The sequence below is a fragment of the Empidonax traillii genome, unplaced genomic scaffold, assembly GCF_003031625.1.
Source record: "Empidonax traillii isolate 1590-97213 ecotype Southwest subspecies unplaced genomic scaffold, ASM303162v1 scaffold509:size578255, whole genome shotgun sequence".
Taxonomy (NCBI): domain Eukaryota; kingdom Metazoa; phylum Chordata; class Aves; order Passeriformes; family Tyrannidae; genus Empidonax; species Empidonax traillii.
Window position 1 is genome coordinate 224,545 of NW_020955702.1, and position 22,149 is coordinate 246,693.

Genomic DNA, 22,149 nt, shown 5'->3' on the forward strand with positions numbered 1-22,149 from the left:
TTTTCCAGGAAGAGCCAAGTGCTCTTGAAATGGTAGTCATATAGTATGAAGTACTTGGCTGAATATTTTATGTTGTTTAGGAAGAGGTAATGTAAGTTCACAGTTTAATGCACTATTTTCATGTTTGCCTTGCAATAGTCATGATATTTAGGAAGATTTCAACACACAGTATCCAAAAGAGACTTCACACATATTTTCATTATATGATTTACTGGGCATGGTGATATTCTTTCAAAAGTTGGTCTTGATGATCTTAGAGGTCTTTTCCAACCATAATGATTCTATGATTCTATGATTCCAAAAATATCAATAGTTTTATCTTCTTTCTGTGTGGATGATTTTAGACGAAATAACATGAATGTCAGATAGCTGAACAATGAATGTTGTCCCTCGAATGAGAAAAATGTTGCACAAAAGAGTGATTTTCAGAATCTAGTTTAAAAAATGAATGAGTGCTATTGAAAGTTTGTTGAGCAACTTCAGAATTCTTCTATAGCTTGTTGTCAGACATGCAGTATTTGTGTATTGGGAAAAAAAGATCAGAAATACCTCAAATCTACTACTTATCACAAAACTGGTTTGGATATTAAAAAACCCCTCTGAGTAGGGAGCCACGCTTTTGCCCTTTCTTAAACATGTTATCACAGAGACGTCAGCTTAGCTGAGGGGCTCAGCTATGCCCTGGAGGAGTCAGACTCAGGTCAGCCCCGGCCTCTCTTCATGGAGGCTGCTCTGCACCTCCCTCTGCCAGCACTGGGACCCTGAACAAATGGCCAAAGTATGCATCAGAGAAAAAGGAAAATATAGGAAAAGGGAAAAAAAAAAAAAGACAAAATATAGGAGGAGAAACTCTGCATCTCGGATCTGTCATTGTGCAGCACTGAAAGTGGGAATATTCAACTGCAGCTGGTAGTACTTTATTGAAATTACTACAAAAGCCAGGAGGGGTTTCAGAGGGATGGCAAATATTTTGACTAATTGACCACATTTTAGAATTTGGTGTTGAATGTAAAGGAGGTATTTTTGCTCCATCTTCTGTCATAGTTCCTCTTGATACATCCTGTTTTTCTGGTGCATAACCCAGACATCAGATAAGCAAGACTGCGCATTGCAATTTTGTTGTATATGCGGTCCATGGAGGACATCTGTACAGCAATTTATAAATTAGGGAGGAAAATAAGAGTCTTCTCTTGTGAAAAGAGTCAGAGTGCCTATGGAACATCATAACCCTTTGAGTCCTCTGGAATAATAAATGTTTGGGTTTTTTTTCATATTTCCATAATCTTTGAAATCTAATTTCTGGATTACTTTAGGTTTTTCAAAAGAAGCTTGGCTATAGATTTCAGCATGGGAGATGAAAAACAGTTTTACACACATCTCAAATGAGCGAAAGAGGCCAATAGTTAGGGCTCAGAATAAAATTTCAAGAAGGCAGATTTTAATATAAACAGTGCCATTTTATTGACCATGAATAAATTACTTGACATCACTTTAATTCGTCAGTAATATGGAACAGCAAATAAGAACACATAATGGAAAAAAAATGCTAGACCTTAGCAAAGATTTCCTAGAAAAAAATCACTTAATAGTTTTTCCTCTTGAAAATATATTTACACCGGGGAACTTCAGCTTAACTGAAGGCATATTCTTTAAAGCAGGCTCAGTTTAGCACTTACCATAAACAACAATGGGATAAGTTTGCCATTTTCATTTGCCATTTGCCATTTTCACTTACTCCTGTGCTGAGTCACAGCAGTTAGTTCTGTTGTTCGTGGTGTTAGTTATCCTTAACATGTTATTAAAGAAAAAAATAAGTTCATAACAAACAACAGTTTTAATTTGTCTGCAGGAGTGCTTCAGTGTCTGATTAGGTACCAACAACAAATGGTAATTAACAGTGCTTTATAAATTGCATCAAGGAAGTAAATTCTTTGCTTGGAAAAGTAAGGGAGCAACAGAACAAGCATTTGGTGATGTTTTTCAACTCTGTTTGGAATCCAGTGGGATGGTCTCATTTCCAGGGATGAGATTACCAGGAGGTTCAGAATCTCAACAAGAAAGTGCCGAGGCTTTTCTGTGCAGTGTTAAATGCTCTGACCTCTCACAGTTGCTCTTAGACCACATTTTTATCCTGTTAGGACCATACTGTTGTCTCAAACACATTAAGAAAGATGAATCGTTCCTATAAGTTCAAATAAGTCATCTTCAATTCATTGTACTTCCATCTGTTAATGAATGGATAACAGACCTTTTTAGTTTTAAAGCAGCTTTGTTTGTTCCTAATGTCAATCAGTTTAATAATAAGCTGAGCTAAAGTATTCCATGTGTGTATAGAATAGTCTAGTTAATTGTTTCCTAAAATGAGCTAAATGGGTAGCAGCTATTTAATGTCTGATTCCAACATAAATAGAGTCAATTGTTTTCTGCTGTGGAATTAAGTATGAACTGAAGTAGGGTTAATCTATATATTTCATTGCAAATACTACATTGGAGAAAAAAAAAAAGCAAAACAGAAAAAAAATTATTTCAGCAATCCTTCTCATAGCTGAGTTGTGCTAATATTTTTCTGTACTTAAATCCCCTGGACTGTATCTTCTTGTCAAGGGAATGTTTTTAGCAGAACTATATGTATATATACACTTTAACATCAAGTCAGAGAGAAATTCACACATAAATTTTTAGTGTACAATGCAAGGGCATTTCACAAACTACTGCATGTTCACACACATTTTTATGATAGTAGTCAAAATATTATTTACAGTTTCAATTTTTCCTTGTTTTGCACGCCTCTCATTATCTGCCCTAAATCTTTTCCTGCCTTCATCTCTGGGTAGTTACAAAAGTTACCACCTTAAAGGTTTCTGATTTTTTTCTTCTTTCTCCCTCTTTTTAGATTTTTTAGAATGTCTATCAGATAGGCAATCTTTCTGTTTATATTGGGTATCATTGGATCCTTTGAGTCAGAGTGCCACATGTCATTACAGAATTGTAGATAGAGTTCATTAGGTATAAAATAAAGGTAAGAGCTCCAGACAATTTGTAGCAAATTAATGTTTTAATGTTGATACAGAGATACAAGAGAAAATGAAGTGCTCAAAGAAGAAAGCTCCATTAATTTTGCACTAAAAACTCCTCTGGTTTGTGTATTATGGTTGGATCAAAATACCTGGAGATTGTTTTCAATTCTCATACACATTAGTTGTGTCCCTTAAGGAACTTGAAAGCTGTTCCTTAAGCTGAGAATAAATGCTGAAATTTAAGTCAATTTTTTATAGGAGTACAGATTTAAACATTCATAGAATGCAACATGAAAAATAATTTACACAATCTTCATGAAAAAGTCATATATTCTAAGAGTAGGAGGAGACTTTATCTAACAACAAAATATGAAAATTATACATTATGAGCCAGATTCTTTGACTGTAACTCTGCTGTTCAAGATTCTCTGAGCTGTTAATAAAGAAGTGCTTTTTTGAGGAAGGTATTTGCTTTGATTACATACAATATACAATATTTTAATCCCTTCATATGCATAGAAAAAAATACCTAAAACATTTATTGACAGTGCAAAATGATTTATACATAATCTTGTTTCAGTTTGTTTTCTCTAAAAAGCCTTATTGTCTTTTTTTTCTCAGAAGTATCTTTTCTTCTAAATAAAATTTCAAAACATTCAATTTGAGTGACTGCTTCTACTTCTTCATTCTACTATTACCCTTTATCCATCATATCCATATCCATTACTTTTTATCCATCCTTCTGAAACAGCTTACAGTCTCTCCTTACTCAATGCCCATTTTCTGGTTCTTAGATATATTTCTCTCTTTTAAATTAAATGTTGATTTTTGGTCACTTTTTTTTTTCAGTTCTGCTTTTTGAACAGGGAATAGTTGTCCCAGTTCAATTTGCTTAGTATGTCTATAGTCATAATATTTAATGATCCATTATTATGCCATATTCCAGCAGCACAGGAGTAATCCATATTTTTTAAGCAATTGGTTAACTACAGATGCTTACAAAGCATCATTGGTGAGCCGGGAAGGAAAGAAACTAAAAGCTATGCATTCAATGTAGCTGTTTGCCAGGCTTTGAATTGGAGTGCATTTGACAAGTCATGCGTTCAACCTGTCTGCAGTAGTTAATCTTTTGGGGAAAGAAAATAACAAAAAGTATATTTAACCAACATTGTGGGAAAGGCGAAGTTTTTCAAAAAAGACAAAATAGTGTTTATTCAACAAAAACAAATACACTGAGAAGTGTTTTACCAGAGAAGCTGTTTCAAGCTATTTACTTAAAGTGTGAAAGAACTTTTCTTTTCTCTTGGACTATACCTCTTTTGAATTTCAATAATAGTAAACTTTGTGTGAAAACATGTTTACAGTAATTGTACCTGTTTAACAAAATGCAGATAATAAAATTTCTGGTAACTATAACTTTCTTTAAGATAAATAAAATATATTTACTTATATGTGCTGAAATGACACATTCTTTCTGTAAGCAGAGCCTATCCCATCTGATACTTCAGAAAGATCCTTGTCATGCTTTACAACCACATGTTGGAGTTTCTTGAGTTCCAGAGTTTGAACTATGGCAGTCTAAAACGGTTGAGTCCAGTATGTTGATACGAAAGTCAGCCAAGAAAATTGAATTTACACAATCAAATTATTCCATCAACCTCTGCCAATACCTACCTTCACTAAATGGTCCAAACTTTCACTTCTGCCCTCAGACATTTTCAGATATCTGCTGATTCTCTGAAATTACATCTATTGACAAATCATGTGCCAACTTCTGCCGGTTTAAATGAGATCATAAAAATGCTAAAATTATAAATTTAGAGAACTTTAGTTTTGTGGAAACCTGTAGGGTTCTTACTGAAAAGCAATACCCCATTGTTCATGATTATTGCTGTGTCAGGTAAATAGATCAGGAAAATAAGGAGTCTACAGGATTCCATCCTGTAGAACAGAGAACATGGTATGTTATGTTCACAATTATGCTTCAAAATGGAATATTTAGATATTAAAGGTGGTGGCCCAGGAAGATCTTTCAAGCCACAGATCCACTGCCCTTAATATTGGCCAGATGTGTTACAGTGTAGAAAGTTTTCCTGAAAATAAGCAGAAGGATTTAATCTACAAGGTGTTTTTGATATAAAGCAACAAAGACCGTGACTTAGGTCTTGCAGTTAAAGTGCTACTGTTCTTGGTGATAAAGAAAAAGCAATAAGGTGAATGAAGGTTGAGCATCAGTGAGCAGCTGTAGCTGTTCCTGATTGCTTATGGCTTTTCACACTGTGTTGTTACATTGTTATACACATTTCTGCAGATAGCTGGGGATGCTCTAACTTAGCATGTGTTTAGGAAAGAGCCCAAAGGAGTTAAAGCCCATTAAGTTCTATCAATCACAAAATTAATGCCTTTGGTTCAAGAGGTCCCTGAACCACAAGTGATGGGAAACTGGGAGAGTGTATCAGAGAGGTGTCGTTGCATTGTCTTTTTTTTTTTTTATTGTCACAGGATACTGTAGAGTAGTGTAGAGTAATGCAATTGGAAAGAACCTACAACAGTCATTTAGTCCAAGTGCTTGATCACTTCAGGGATGAAGTCTTATCTGTAGTCACTTGCTAGTGACTCCACTGGAGGTGGGATACAGGCCTAGATGGACCCTGATCTGGCTCTATGTGATCATCTTCTTGATTTTATGTTTTTTGCATTATGACAGGTTGAACCTAGGAGAAAAAAAGCAGACATCAAACAGTGTTTATTTTGCTTGCATTTGGATTTCCACTTTGTACTTTGCAGACATCTAAACAGGAGCCAGGTTTCTAGGTTTCCTTTATAATCAGTGTAGAGAAATAAGCAACCAAGTGACTCTTACCTCAGAATGTTTCAGTGAGGGAGCTTCGTTATGCCAGGTTCACTGGTTCATTTCTAAACAGATTTGTACATTGTAGACATATAAATCTGGTCAAGACATTTCCACTTACATAACTCACTGAGCACTAATCCAGTAGTATTAGTGCAGAATTAGTAGCCTCATTTCTTTGTAGAATTTGGGAATTAACAAGGTACATATTAAAAAAAAAAGTATTTTGAAGATTTCTGGTTTTTCATGATATCATTTTAGGTGCCATTCTGTTGGAAGTATCTGTAAAATAACTATAGGAAAGATTGGGTATCTTCTATAATCAGTCTCATATGAAAAGGCCTGTGCCAGTCTAGGATGGATGTGTTTATGCAGTTAATACCCTGCTGAATTAATTTCTTGTCAGATACCTTGAATTATTTCTTGTTGAAAGATTATGGATGCGTAGCATTAAAATTACCATATGTAGATATACACATATATACACATTTTAAAACAAATTCATGGAGCAATGGTGCATGAATCCAGCTTTGCCATAATTATATTATTGTAAAGATTTTAATTGTGTAGCTGGGAAAATTACTGGTTTGCTAAGGAATTTGAGCAAAATTAAGAAATAAGAATATTTTCATTATTATACTGCAAATCAACAATATTAAGTATGAAATACAGTTTGACACACAACTCAATACCAAATCTGCAGAATATAATTTTATTGGTCTTGTTATCAAAATGAAATCATGCAAATGTACTCCACAAATCACTAACACTGAAACATAACTCATTCTCAAGAAAAATATATTCGTTGACTTGATTTTACAGGTTTTGTTGCACTGTGAAATCTGTGTTCATTACAGAGTCTATTTCTTTCCAGAATGCATGATTAGTCTCTTTACTAAGGTCATTCCATTGACACTTTGGTGTTTTACCCAAGATTGCCATGATGGGATGGTACTAGCCAATCACCAATGCAGTATTGCACTAACCAAAATGACTACTTGCTGCTCCAGCCATCTCTATCTTAAAATGTGAAAGTTTGTGAACTACTGAATGACTATTTAAAGTTTGGTTTTTGTTTTGTTTGTTTGTTTTATTTCTTTTCTTCCCCTTAAAAACAACCAAATCAAGCCAAACCAAAACAATCAATGAAATTGATCGAATATTTAACAGTGTAACTTAAGTCTGATTAAAAAAGAAGATTATTTGTCTCATTAGAACTAAAGAAATCCTTCCCTTATAACAAATAAATATGATTTGCAGTTTCTGCTTTGGTTTAATAGCTGAATGTTGAGATTCATTAGCCAATCTGGAATGTTATAAGCTTTGTCAATAGCAGCAATATCCAGATTTTCCAGAGTATGTATGCTATCTCAGGAAACTCCTGAAAGCCTGGACATTTCATTTATGACCTTTGTTCAATGAAGCAATTATTCATGTACTTATGTCCTTTTGTACTCAGCAAAGTAGTTAGCCTTTGCTCAGCTTTAAATATCTTGCTTGGTTTTTACCCACAACTTGATCAATGTCCTTCTGAGTAAGAGGACATTCTAAGAGAGATGGGTATGTTCCTTCCTTTAACTAAACATTGTTTTCAAAGATGTGCTTCTGCAACCAAATTCAGATAAACAAAAAGGGTTGTCTGTCTGGGAGTAAAGAAAGACAAGCTTAAAGTATTCTATTGCACTAAAGATAGTAGCAGGTAACACAAATTCTGCAATTTCAAATCAATGCAGCTTGCTACATGTTTGTGCATTTAAAAAAAAAAAAAAAGACTGATTTCTGAGATCAGTCTCAGAGAAAACACTGGCTTCTGAGAGCTTTATAGAAATTTGGGGAGCAAAAAGGATTGTTTGGCCTACCGAGGCTTATCATTACATCATTCCTCTCGCAATCATTCCCAGATTGATGATGCCAAAAAAATCTGACCTGAAAATTGGTTTTAAACATTTTTTGCTGTTTCAACGAAAAAGTACTTCCAAATGTCTTATCTACAAACTGTATTAAAAAATAACAGAGATGGGCATTATCTGTTTCAGTATTCAGAACACATGCTTCAGTTTCTAAATACTTGTATCTTTAAGTTGTATTCCCATCCTTTTGACAGATCTCTTACTGAAATTTAATCAATTAATCCTGAGCGATTGTCTTGTTGGCCTTCCTCGAATATTATAATAAATTTTTTAATAAAATAAAAATGGAAGCTGAAAACAGGGATATAATTGGATGAGAATAGTGCAACTGCATTGTACTAGCAACAAAACACCTAGACATGAAAAAATGTGAGAATTTTTATTAGTATTATTTCCAGACAATTGCAATTTTCCAGTATAATATTTCCTTCAGGTTGTGTAACTATTTGAACTTTTTAACAGTAAATTTCTCAGAAATCTGGCACTCAAAGCAATACTTTCAATTTTAGACTCATTTATGTAGATGATTGAGATGTATTTTTGTTTATATATTGAGCTGGTTTATATTTGTATGGATAATACTTTTAGTGGAAATTCATTAATTTTTAAGTCATTGGAAAGGTAAACCATTAAAGAGAGATGTGATCATCTCAGGTTTAGAAAGATGACGAATACAGTTCATCATAAGCCTGCTCCTGCAGAGTATTCATCTTCTCTCTAAGCTGTGCCGATTCCTGTGAGAATCTCTCTTGCTTGGCAAGTTGCCCTATACAGGCAGAACTGCCATGTAAAACCATGACAAATATCTGACAGAATAGCAGAATGAGGTAAAACAGTTGCTGTTATAAAACTTGAAGAGGTACAACAGTATCTGTTGATAACCACCTACTGTGTCATACACTGGATTTAGCACCTATTATGTGTATATATATATACACACACACACACATACATATATATATGGCTGTAATATTAGCCATTATATTTAATACCACAAAGAAAGACTGTTAATCTTCACTGCAGTAAAACTGACACCAAATTGTAGTTCTTATTGGACTGATGTAGTAATGTTACACATATATCTATCAAGGTTTCACTGTTAGCAGCCATTGCAAAAAAATTTTCCTGCAGAATTTTTGATCTTCTAAGCCTGTCTGTAGTCCCATTATATTAAGCATACACGTGTGCTTATGGTTCAGTTTAAAGCACTTGTAGTCAGACAACAAATTTTAAATTGGGCTCCTTATAGGAGTGAAATTGAGAAAGTTACGTCATTTCATACAGCACTCTGTATGTTCTGCCAAAGGCTATCTACAGCAAACACACAATTCACATGTGTAGCTTGTTCCCACCTCAGGGAACAACTAGTTCTGACACATTTGTAATGCGTGGATGTGACACGAATGCAAACACAATATGGTTGTGCAAACAACTAAAGGTCATGCTCTAAAAATGCTAGGATAGACTGTTCAGTATTTTCAAGGCAGCATCTGAAGACATATAAATGTAGTAAGAGATGTCTATTTGGTTTCCAGGATCAGTGGTTTTGGCGGGTCAGAAACAACAGGGTGATGGATGGATACCCCATGCAGATTACCTACTTCTGGAGGGGACTGCCTCCCAGCATTGATGCAGTTTATGAAAACAGTGAGGGGAATTTCGTCTTCTTTAAAGGTAAGAAAGAAAAAAAGGTAAAATTTTGTATAACCCTTTTGACTGTGATGATTTCTTGAAACGTATCTTGATTATTTTTGCTAATGATCTGTAGATCTTGTTGCAAATTGGTAGCTAAATGAAGAGTATATGAGTTACATTTTCTTATTTGGCAACTACATGTTTAATTTATGATTATCCTTCAAAGTATCAGATTATTTGCTCTTACATATTCAGTAAAAATTTGGAAGTATAAATACAAGACATAGCAATGCTATGAAATCCTTTTTGAAAAATGTGGGTTAGGAAGCATCAATGAACACATTTCCATTATTAATTTTCTTTGTGGTTTTCTTTGCTTTTCTTCCTTTTAACAAATGAACTTCTCATATATTTAAATGGCAACTCTGCTATATATATATCTCACTGTACTGCACTGTGTTTGTTTCATCTATGAACTGTGGTGTTAGAATTTTCAGGTGGGGAAAATTATTATCTTTTTCCTAGATGTGTATTTAGTATTTTTGAAGAAGCATAAACTCCAGAAAATAGTAGTTATGAATTGAATTTGCTAATCATTCTGTTCATGGTTTTGCTCCAGACATTTGTCATTGGTAAGACTAAAATCATGATCAAGGTACCTTCATCCTTCCTCTTGATTTTTGGGTCTTTAGGACATGAAGGATATAAATATGAGTCGGTAGATATTCCTTTGCTCGCCAGTGCTACATAGAGCAAAGGAACTACCCTGTGCATTCCAGACATCTGCCTTGATAATGTTGGGATCCATTACCTGAGCTCCAGACAGAAATGATCAAGCTTATTATACCTTCTTTCCTTTCCTTCCAAGTGAATTTGAAATATGTTTTATCATTATTTGACTATTTGCCCAGTGCTGACTGGCTCCTGTTAGGTCTTAGAGGAATGGGTGGACTCAGTAGTCCGTAGGTTATAGATAACAAACAACAGAAGGAGGAGGGAACTTCTCTATTTTCTACCCGGGAAATTAAACCAAGATTAATTACAGCAAAGAAAAGCAGCAGGATTGTCAGAATATCGTGTTTTCCTTCCTCATCATCCCCAGCTTATGTTATCTGATTTCAGACCACCTAGTTTTATGCTTTCTTCCCAATATCATATGATATATAGGCATTGGAACGGCCTACCCAGACAGGTGTATTCACCATCCCTGGAGGTTTATAAAAAGAGATTGGATGTGGCCCTTAGTGCCATGCTATAGTAATTGGAGTTGGATCAGGGGTTGGACTTGATGATCTTGGAGGTCTTTTCCAACCCAGTCTATTCTATGATTCTATGATACTTGGATTTTCTGCTGCAGGTATTTTTCCATATGATTTTTTTTCAAAGTTTCTTCTGTTATTTTTCCAATGATGTTGGTATTGCCCCTTTGTTTGCCAAAGTCAAGTCCTCAAATTTCCTTGTGCAATATTTTAAAGAATTTTTTCTTCTTTGTCACTTCTTCATGATTTGCAATATCTAACTGGTGGTGTTTGTCCATCAGTGTAATTCATGTATGTCCGCTGCCATAGAAGCATAAAGTTCATCTGAGTCTTTTTTATGGTTGAAAATACCTGTTAACCAAGGATCTCAGGGTAACCAAGGATCTACCTTGTGGAACATGATTACAGAAGTCTATGTAAATAGACTGTAGGTAAGCAATCATTGTCTTGTTTCTTTCATTCCCTCACAAAAGTTCTTCCTTGGAAAACAGTACCTGTCCTTGTCCCAAAGGTGCTAGAAATAGAAAAGTTGATTGTTGCTAAGATGCAATTAATGTGCTTTACCAATCTAAAACTGGTCAAAATAAGTAAGTTCTAGAATGAGCTTTAAATCTGAAGTCTGGCATACAGATGTGTTAAAAAAGCACGTACCTAAGCCAGTATTTACATCCATTATTCAGAAAATAAAATAGAAAAGATGGAATGAATGAAAACAGAGAACTTGTACTGGATTAATGCCACCATGCACTCTTCTGACCCACACTATAATGTCACCTGTTCCTGCCCTCCCTTTAATGCTGACCCATAAGCTCTGGACCAGCTCCCCATCTATTCCAGGCAGAGCTCCACACACTCAACTTGGCCATTGACATGACACCCCCACCTTCTCTCTACCTGTCCTTCCTAAAGAGCCTGTAGCCTTCCATTCCAATACTCCAGTCATAAGAGCCATCCCACCATGTCTCGGTGATGCCAACAAGATCCCAGCCCTAGAGGTGTGTGCACATCTCCAGCTCCTGTTGCGTATTCCCCACGATACGTGTGTTTGTGTAGAGGCATGTAATTTGGTGCCCCAGATGAAACCAACTTACTGACTGGAGTGGCTGAAATTCCTTTGTGCTGTTCTTCAGGTACTCTGCTGCTGACCTGTGATCCCTCTTCAGGCTCTGGACATCTCTTGCTAACACTGCCATCACACTGGTAGGAGCAGGACGGATTTAGGTTCCCCTCCACCAACAACTTCAGTTTAAAGCCCTCTTTACCAGCTTGGCAAACCTATGAACAAAAATGCTCTTTCCTTTCTCTGCCAGATGGATCTCATCAGGCTCCAGTAGACCAGACCATGCTCATAAAGTACACAGTAATCTGGTGGATAGCTGCTTATAAAAACCAGATGTTTATATTCTTGTTATTATTCACTGCTAGTGTCTATGCTGAATGCTAATAAGAAGATGGCACCACAAAGATATGTTTGTGGGGTTTTTTTAAATGAGAAAACGTGAATACTAAAATTGATTCTGTGTACCTGAGGGAATTTATATCATGCTAAAAATGAAATTTTCAAGCCATCTGTGCTGTTGAATATCATGGTAAACCAAATGTAGCAATAGAAGGAAGGCTGCTGTAAAACTCATAGTGCCTCCATCATAACTTTCAACTGCACTTACCCCGTGACCTGACAGTTTTATATTGAAAAATAGATTTACTATAGTGTCAATCATGGAGCAGAGAAATGACAGAAACTTGATGTGGGAAATAGAGAATGAGAAAAAAAGGAAGCATGGATAGTAATTTGGGGGTACTAGTAGAGGGACATTTGATCCTTGCTTAAAAGACCAAAACTAGAGGAAGAGTGAATGGAAAAAAAAAACAACTTCAGAATTAGATATTAAATATTTTGACTAACTGCAATTGCATATAATTCTTTAAAATTTTGAGAATTCATTTCACCACTGTAATACAGTGATTAAATACCACACACTTCTTGCACTACATATACATCATAATTGCAAATAATATGAACAAAAACTTAGTTTCTGATAACCCAGAAGCACAACTATTTATCATTCCAATTCTATAAAGGAAGAAATACAGTTACTAGGAACTACATAACTGTTTGCAGTAGTCAATAGGCAGTTAAATAGTCTGAAGAATATTTAGCGGTAAATATTCATTTTTTTAAGTGAAGCATAGCAACACAGGTACCCTTTATTTCCAGTAATTTTATAGAATGTCAAAGGTAGATGTTGAGAGACTTCAAATAATTACATGGTTCATCCTTCTCAATTGTTTCGCTACAGTGATGATATTTAACAAAGACATTTTTTCTTTTTTATCACATGCTTCATTCTCAGTTTGTGCTCTTACCAATCTGCCTCTTATTATATTAAATCTTACATTAGGGAATAAAAGCAGAGAGATGAAACATTCTGAAGGTTGACCAGACTTCATGAAACATGGTGCTTTATTCTCTGTGAGAATAACAAACGTACCAATGAGACCCTAAAAAACCCACTTTATAAAATAAATACAGTGGTGGTTTCTGCCAACGGCATAGGTTATGACTCTGAAGAAGCATAAGAATCATAAAAAGAATCATAAAAGAATCATAATTTAACTATTCTAGTTTTTTCATATATTCTTTATTTCCAATGTACTTACAATTATTGGAGTGTATCAATTGTTAACTGTTGGGAGTGGAACATAAGCTATATGAAAGCATACGAACAAACATTACTTTGTAACACATTTTAAGTTACCTAAACATAAGTTAGAAATAAAATTAGCTCATTCTCAACATAGTTGGGTGCTTTTTTTTGCATTGATTTCTGGCTTTAACTTCTCCTAATATTGCATTCTGACTTTTCTGAAATCCAAAACAACAAAACCAACAATGTGCCACCTAAAAAGACCCAAACAAACAAAAAACTAAAGTGAAAACTGTCAGCCAGATGGAACATTTGGATTTCTTATATACAGTACTTCTCAATAACAATCAACACAGTTACAGCAGACTAAACGTCTCCCAAAGCAAATATAAATAAAATTCCCTCTAGTTAGCATCAATGGGTCTTGCTCACATATGTTAGAGCTCTCAATGCCCTACTGTCTCCTTGAAATACAGTTAAATTTACCTTTTCTCATTTTACTGAGAATTTGCTTCTTAGTAAGAAGTTATATGAAGAAGAATTTAGTTTCCTAAGTCTGCTCCCTCATCTACACTTTCCTTCTATTTCAGTATATCTGAATATGTAACAAATACTTGGCTCAGTGGTGTTGTCTCTTATAATGGTATGTGTTCAGCCCTGGTTTATTTTGATATGACCTGATCTTGTTAATAGTTACTTTTGCCTCCTTGGGTATGGCAGATAGTGATCTATTCACAACAATTGCTTTTACTTTTATTCCTTGTGAGACACAGAGAAAGGTATTGGCACTGCATACATCATAGCATATGCCTTTCAATGCTGTGCAACAGCTGTCATTTTGAATGATCTTCTGAAATATAAATGAGTTGGCTCAGTATCATTCACTGGATGCCATCTGTGTTCACACTGTAAGTACCAACTCATAAGGTCCAAAATCCATGACTTTTCTTATCATTGCATTTGAAACGGTCATTAACATCTGAAGCCTTCTGTGTCCGGTCATGGAAATTGGCAAAAGTATAAACCACATCGGAGGAGGGACAGAGAATGATGGAAAATGCTCACCTCTGTCATGATCAAACCCTGTAAGTGAATTTTCTGAGGCATTTCAGTAAAGGTAAATCACAGGTTAGCACAAACCTTAATCCCAGGTCAACACAGACCACAGTTTTCCATGACTGTTCTTCATAGATCTCGGTGCCTCTTTTATTTTTAGTACTTCAAATGGCTCTGTTTCTACTCATTCTTTGAGTTCTTTTTCCTTTCAACTGGTAGGGGGGATAAGATGGATTTGTTGATCAAACTGTAGTGTCTTTGCTTGGAAGTGGGTGACAAGCAGCTGTAAAGAAGCTGATAAAAAATTAACTCTGGAAACCCAGCATGGGAGGGATGGAAACTATACCCCCTCTCCTAATTAACACTGTGATAAAATGAAAACATGCTTTAAATCACTGTAGTACAAACAGGGAGATTAAAAAAACCATCCCTTTAAACAAACATTTAATATCACTGAGGGATAGTTAGAATATAAAACCAAATGCAAAACATCTCTGCGGATTTTCCCTCTTGATGATTCTGGCATACACCTGATCCTAGGTCTTTGGGGTAATATTACATTTCCTTATAAAATATTTATATAACACAGTACCTTAACCTCCTAAATCTGTCTAACAGCCGGTCTAGCCTTACAGGTAAGTGCAAAGCAGCACTGATTTTATTTCTTAAGTCCACTTTCCAAATGTATTTGAGCAAAATATATTTTCAAACTTTTTCCCTTATATTTTCAATATTATCATCATGAATGATAATGGATAGACCAAAATTAAGTATCCAATAAGGCCAATTCAATATATATATTCATGGATCTTCTCCAGACCTTTCTGTGATTTAATTCAAATGAGTCCACACAATTTCAAAGAGTATTTTCTCCTTCAGTATAATTATTAATAAAAGTAGCATTGCTTTTTGGAAACACAGATGAAGGTAGTGCTTTGAAGAGAAAATAAACACATGGGTCCTACACAATGGAGCCTATAGTCTAGCTTGAAGAGAGTGTCCATGTGGGACAGTGCAAAGAGAAGTCAGGCATCAAAGCAAGCTCTTCAGATAAATACATAAATGCAAATTATGCTCCCTTTTCCCTATTTCTAGGGGGCATATGAGGATCTTTATTCCCTTTTTTTCAGCCAAAGCTGTCTGTGTTTGAAAGAGAAGTCTCTACTGAAAAGATACAGGTGAGAAGTGTGTTTCAAAGAAGAATTAGAAGAAAACAAAAATGTAAAATGGAGAAGATAGTTGCAAGAATAGGACAGGAGGCACAGTGTATTGGGAAGACCTAGGAGGACAACACTATTACTGGGGAAAATATTGGACTATAGGATTAATATGAGATGATGAAGCAGATAATTGTGGAAGTGTTCAGTGAGGAAGAGCTTGGCAACAGCAAAAACTGAATCTTGGAAAATGGAGTTGTGGACTGGTAAGGTAAGCTGTCCAGTTCCAAGACAGAGCATAGGAAGCATCCTCTCCCCAGGGGGGAATCTATAGTATAAAACACCTGCTCAGTTGCTGCTTCTGTAGGCATGCATAGCCCTATATAGACAAGGTATTTATCTAGGAACTGCAACAGTGGGGATTCACCTACTGAGCATTGCAGTCCAAGAAGTACTAGGCTATTATTCATGTTTAAGACAGTAACCTGACTAACCTGGGTAATTTGAGGTTTGTGCAGACACTGTGCTAACATCAGCTAGAGTCATACAACTACCTTGTATTTTTAGCATGTAGTAAGTCAATTGGGTGGTTTTGATTGATTTGCCACCTACTCCAAAGGTTAAGTCTTGCCACCTGCAACCCACCATTAGTTTCAGAAACAAAAGGCTTTCACCTGTGGGACTTCAGAATCTTAATCATACGTCTTTAGAACACACTAGAAAATGTATAAAAAAATTTTATTTATTTATATTTTTTTTACCTTATTTTCTTATAATTCACTCTTCTTTCCTCATGAAATGTAAAACTGTTTTGTATTTCTGTGAATATATTACATTATCAACCACAGAGCCTCTTAAGATGACTTCATTTTCTTTCTGGTTTTGATCACTATGTAGCTGGTATCAAAGACATTCTATGGGCTTATTGAAAGAAAGAGGCTTTAGAGATGCAAGGTATCCTTAAGGCATATTTAATTTTGCATTATGTGCAGTGACAGAACAATTTTCATTTCATTGTGTTTGGCAGAACCACTACTGTCACCCTTTGGGAGTCTTTGTTTTTTCTTAGGAGTGCATTAATACTGAGAGTACTGATGACTAACACACATATGTATGTGTATATATATGCTTCTGCACAGGTAACAAGTTCTGGGTTTTCAAGGACACTACTCTCCAGCCAGGTTATCCTCATGATTTGATAACACTTGGAAGTGGAATTCCTTCCCATGGCATTGATTCAGCAATTTGGTGGGAAGATGTTGGAAAAACCTACTTCTTCAAAGGAGATAGGTTGGTATAGGAATTCTGCAGGGAAACAACTTGGTGGATATCAATTAAACATATTAACCTTTTCCTCTTTCTCAAAAGAAGAAGTCAAGACACTTGAACAGTTCATATTCTGTGGATGGAATTAACTCCTCCTGCATAGACAACCACACTGTTTTCACATTTCTTATAACTTAAATTATATTTGTGTGAATATCCTGAAATGGGTATATGTATATCCCGTAGAAAAGGTGTGGTTTAGAAGTCAATAGGCAAGTCACAGTTTGTGGCAAATTTAAACTTAAATACTCAAATGCATGTATTTATGTACAGTCTTACCTGCTTCTTTTTATTCACGTTTCTAAACCATAGCACATAAGCAGGGAAGGCATGATCCTAATCTTTTTAAGATTAGTGAAAATTACTTTAAAAATTAGATATAAAAGGGAAATGACAGCTAAACCTGAAAGCTAGAGAAGAATTTCAGAACTTTCTTGGAATCATTTTTAAGTAAATCTTGTAGTTCCCTTCAGAAGGGACACTTATAGTCATGATTAATAACAAACAAACAAACAAAAAAACCCCACAAACAAAACAAAACCACAGAAAAAATGTGAAATCTGAGTTCTTTTCCATTCCTGAAAAAGATTTGCACTACTCAGTTAGTGTCTCTGTCTTCATTTCCCTGTCTCTTAAGAAAAGGAAAGAATATTTGTCTGCTTTATAGAGATGTCAAGAGAACTCATTAATATTTGATACCCTGCAAGTTATTTGAATGACGGATTTTGCAGGTTTTCAGTATGCTACTATGTTTGTTGATTGATGTATCACTGCAAATTCTGTGTACTCAGAGACAAATTATTCTTTATTAATGGCTGTGATGTTTCTATTAGTATTATTAAAAGTGTGACTGGTTTTATTACTGTGTGGTAGAGTTCTCAGACACTAATAATATTCATGGATCACTTAAGAAATTAATTTCATGCATATCATAGAATATGTTTAGCACACTGCAGTTGGTAATTTTTAGCAGTACTATAATATTACACTATAGATAGCTGCAACAAATTTTATTGTTAAAGATTTTCTTAAAAAAAAAATAGGGAAAGTAGATAGCTAAATAAAATTTTTTACATGTTTGAAAATTAGGTATCATTACAAGCAATCAATTTCCACAGTGAAGTAGAAAGACACCTAAACAATTTGCTTCCTATGGTTGAGTAGATTTTTGAAAAAATATATAAATTCTTTTTCAGGTAATAATTTTGTACCTCCACATACATTATTGAAGTATGTACAGTAGGAATCTTTTGTGACTTGTACTTTCTTTAGGCTTTATTCAGCAACATCCTTTTATATTTCTGTGCATAGGCAGTTACTTATAGGCTGGACTTTCCTAAAACACCATTGGTAATAACAGAAGATGAAAAGAACAAGCAGAGAAAACATCTGCTGGCAGAAAAGTTGCTGCTTAGAGCTATCAACCACAATGAAACTCAGCAGGACATAAATACAATTCAGTATGTTAGAAGAAGATTGAGCATGAGCCTTGCAGAGATAATTGAGCTATTAGAGGATATTGACCATCAGTGAGAATAAACCTATATACCACTAAGTTTCTCAATGTGTATTGCTTATATCACATTTTTTTCTTAAAGCAAAGTGAGAATTGAATTCTCCTACTGCTTTTAGTAGAATGTATAAGTCTGTTATGGGTGTGGATCTCTTCCTGAAGAAGGTATAACATAAATAAAACTTCTTGGTGTGGTAGGTTAGGAATGAAAGGACAGCGGTTATGCCAGCATCAGTGTAGCAAAGTATGTTACTCCTTGTGTAAATCAAGGACCTATACACTTACTTTGCTTTGACAGGGCAGAATCTAGACACAGTTAAATGTCCCAGTAAAATAGTATACATAAAAAAATTTGGAGTGTCAAATGTTGGCTATAAAATAAAAATAATAATTAAAACTCAAAAACCCAACCAAATAAACAAACTAACAGAAACATCCCATAAACCAAACCAGCATGAAGATTTAAAAGTCAAAACAATAAACGCTTTTGTAATACTTATATGTCTAAAGCAGTTCATATATTGAACATTGTTGTTAATATTTGAAACCATCTATTTCAACACTAATGATAATTCTTCCGAATAATTATATGAAACCTTAAGAGGGAAAAACATGACTATAGAAAAAATTTTTCCCTCTCATTCCTCTTCTACCAGAACTGAGTATGCAGGATAGATGATAATAGGCATTCTGCACTGCTTGACACATGAGCTTGTTTATATCCCCATCTGGTGTGACTGGTTTTATGTACTTTAGAGTTTAAGTGAATATTCTTTCTTCAAAAAAACTCAATCATCCAATGGTTCAGGATATCATTAGGTAAATAGGAATTCATATAGAACATATTTAAGCAAATATTTTCCAAATTTCCTTTTTCTAAAGTTACAAAGTGGACTTTCATTTATTTCCCTTCTTTTAGTTCATCAGTCTTTGAGATACAGTAACACAGCTTGTATGATTTGTAAAGCTCAAATCATCGTTAGGGTGTTTACTTGTGAACATTTGACATGCCAGGCAGAATCAAGACTAGGCTTCTCCTTACCCTGTAGACATGCTCATTATTGCAGCACAGATTGCTTAGGTAATATCATAATCAATCCCTAATAGGATTTCTCATCAATGCTGAAAAAACAACAATTTGGGGACTTCTGAGTGTGCACTGAGTATATTCTCAAAGATTTTTAATGACAAAGTGTATTTTTTAAAGTCATTTAGGGCTAGTGGAAAATCAGAGAGGTTATTAAAAGAAGGACCTCAAAAAGGTGGCAAGGTTGGAAGAGAAAAAAGGAAAATGAGTGGAATTATGCAGAAACGAAATAGGAATATGGTAAAGAGGGATAAAGATAATGTATTTGTTAAAAAAGTGCAAACTAAGGATGAAAATTAGACTCAAAAGATGAGGAAGAACTGGTTTCAATAGTATTGTTGTCAGAGCTTTGTTTACAACTTCTTTATGTTGTTTCTTTCTGCATGTAAACTCTCAAAGATGTTAAATTTCCAAATAAAGAGCATTACTTTGTTGACTTGTCACTGATGGATATATGACTAGATTAAGAAATCAGGCTATAAAAATAATTTATGCATAAGAAAGAAAAAATACAATTGTTTTTAATCTAACTTGCTAGCTCTTAACCTACTTGAAATCCGCCACCTTTTAATTCCATTGAAAATTTAAAGTCAGAGAAATCCCCCATAGGGAGCATTGGCTAAACTGACCACTTTATTAAAAAAAAATTAAGATATGAATTAATTATAGTGTCTAAGTACCTTCACAGGAACAAAATATCGTCCACATGAGGAACGATGATAACAAGGATTTCTAAAAACTGAAGTTAAATGAGGAAAAGTGTGAAGTTTTTAGCAGTGACCAGATTATCAATGATAGTGAGATATTTTCAGGCTTTTGATGTCCTGAAATGGTGAGTGACTGCCTTTTAGTGTAGTTTTCATATGAATAAAGCTGATTGTGGGAAAAAAAAATTGTCCAAGAAAACTGCTCTCTAAATTAGTGGAGTCAATCAAAATATGAAATGACCCACTGAAATATATTAAGATACACAGAGGATACTAGAGATGCAGTATGTTAATTCTTAGAACAAACTCATAAGATATGTATAGCAATTTAACAAGTAATATAAGGAAAAACAAATTATCAACATTATTTATAAATGTAAACAAAATCACAAGTGTAAATACATCTTTTCAGAATTACTAGAATTTGAGTGCTGAAGCTTTTAAAATTTGAGAAGGGCTGGCTGGAAAGAAGGTACAAAAGCAGGTTGAATTTTGTATCACATTGTGTTTTTTTAGGGATAAGGAAATTAAAAGCTGCTGCAATGCATACATATAAAGAGTTAAATTAAGATTGCTGGGAGTACTTTAGTCTGAATCTGCTGTCACTTTCATTATTAAAATGGTATCTAAAACATTAATGAATTTTTTTACATGTGTTGCATCTCTGTGTCACAGTGCAAGAGAATTGCAGTCATTATAAGTGAGGTACATGGTGGTTTACTTGTCAAAATACAAAAATCTTTTATCTTCTATCTGCTTACATGAAGCAGTTGTCCAGTCAGCAAATAGAGTTCTTTGTAATCTGGTAGTATGTTCAAAGAGAAGAAGTCAAGTATTCCCATTTGGGGCTAGCGAAGGTAGCAAGTGTTAGAAGGGGAAAATATAAAGTTGCTATCTTCTATCTTACAAATGAGGGTTTTTTTTTTCCTTTTAAAAAAAATTCAGGTACTGGAGATACAGTGAAGAAATGAGATCCATGGACCCTGGTTATCCCAAGCCAATCACGATCTGGAAAGGTATCCCAGAATCTCCTCAGGGAGCCTTTGTCCACAAAGAAAATGGTATGCAAACACATTCTTGTTTTAATGATTTACTTACACCCTTTATGTAAGATAGAGTCGTAGATGGATGACTGACTATTCAGGTTAAGTAGTGAAGGAATTCTTGATTTATGAACAAAATATTTCCTGCTATAGAACTGTCTTTAGTGAAAATAGCTGTTTGTTCACATGTACCAGTTAATGTAAGGAAAAAAAAAAGCTTTCAAATTTAGTGTTATAAGCATTACTTTCCATTCTTTTTTCTTTTGTCTTAATTCACTGAATTTTTGTTCTCTGATGAATTATACGACGTCTTAAAACAAGCTTTGTAAACACCGTGCATTTCTATTGAATTGTCAAGGTGTCAGCTGTTTAAACAGCTTAGAAGTTACTGTTTTCATTCTGAAGAAATAGAGAATGGAAGCGAAATCTTTAACTAAGCAGAAGTATCCCTATGAATTTATGTAAATCGAAGATGTTATAAATCCATTATGCACAAATACAGATAACAAGACTTTTATTATGAGGTATTATTACATGCATTAAATGCATTATCACATACCTAGAAACTAGAATCTCTGCTGGACACACCTCCAAATTAATGAGAGCAGCTAAAATCTCCCATTTTATGAGAATTCAGTACCACCCAGGAGATACTGGCACATTGCCAGCAGAGCCCTCTGCCGCACAGAGTTTAGATCCCTTTGATGGGAATAAAAATATGCATCCGTTGTCACTTATCTTTGTTGGACAATTATTTTTTGGCCTATATGATTTATCTATTTATTGGTAGGTTCTGAGTTTATTCTAATTGCCTTACAAGACAGTACACAAATATATATTGCCCTATTATTTTAATTTCCTCTTAATAAAAAAATAAAAATATTTATTTGCTTTTATAAACCATTTCAGTCTCACATTTTAACCTCTAACTTGATTAAGT

The 22,149-nt window shown here is 34.6% G+C and overlaps 1 protein-coding gene across 1 annotated transcript in view; it reads left to right on the forward strand.

Annotated features, from left to right (window-relative positions):
- The window catches only part of MMP16 (matrix metallopeptidase 16), a 173,951-nt gene that overhangs the window by 144,202 nt on the left and 7,600 nt on the right, over positions 1-22,149 (forward strand). Inside the window, exons 7-9 of the mRNA XM_027896672.1 lie at positions 9,314-9,452; positions 16,673-16,823; positions 21,112-21,227. Of these exons, the coding sequence (XP_027752473.1) occupies positions 9,314-9,452; positions 16,673-16,823; positions 21,112-21,227 (406 nt within the window). The remainder of the gene's footprint in view (positions 1-9,313; positions 9,453-16,672; positions 16,824-21,111; positions 21,228-22,149) is intronic.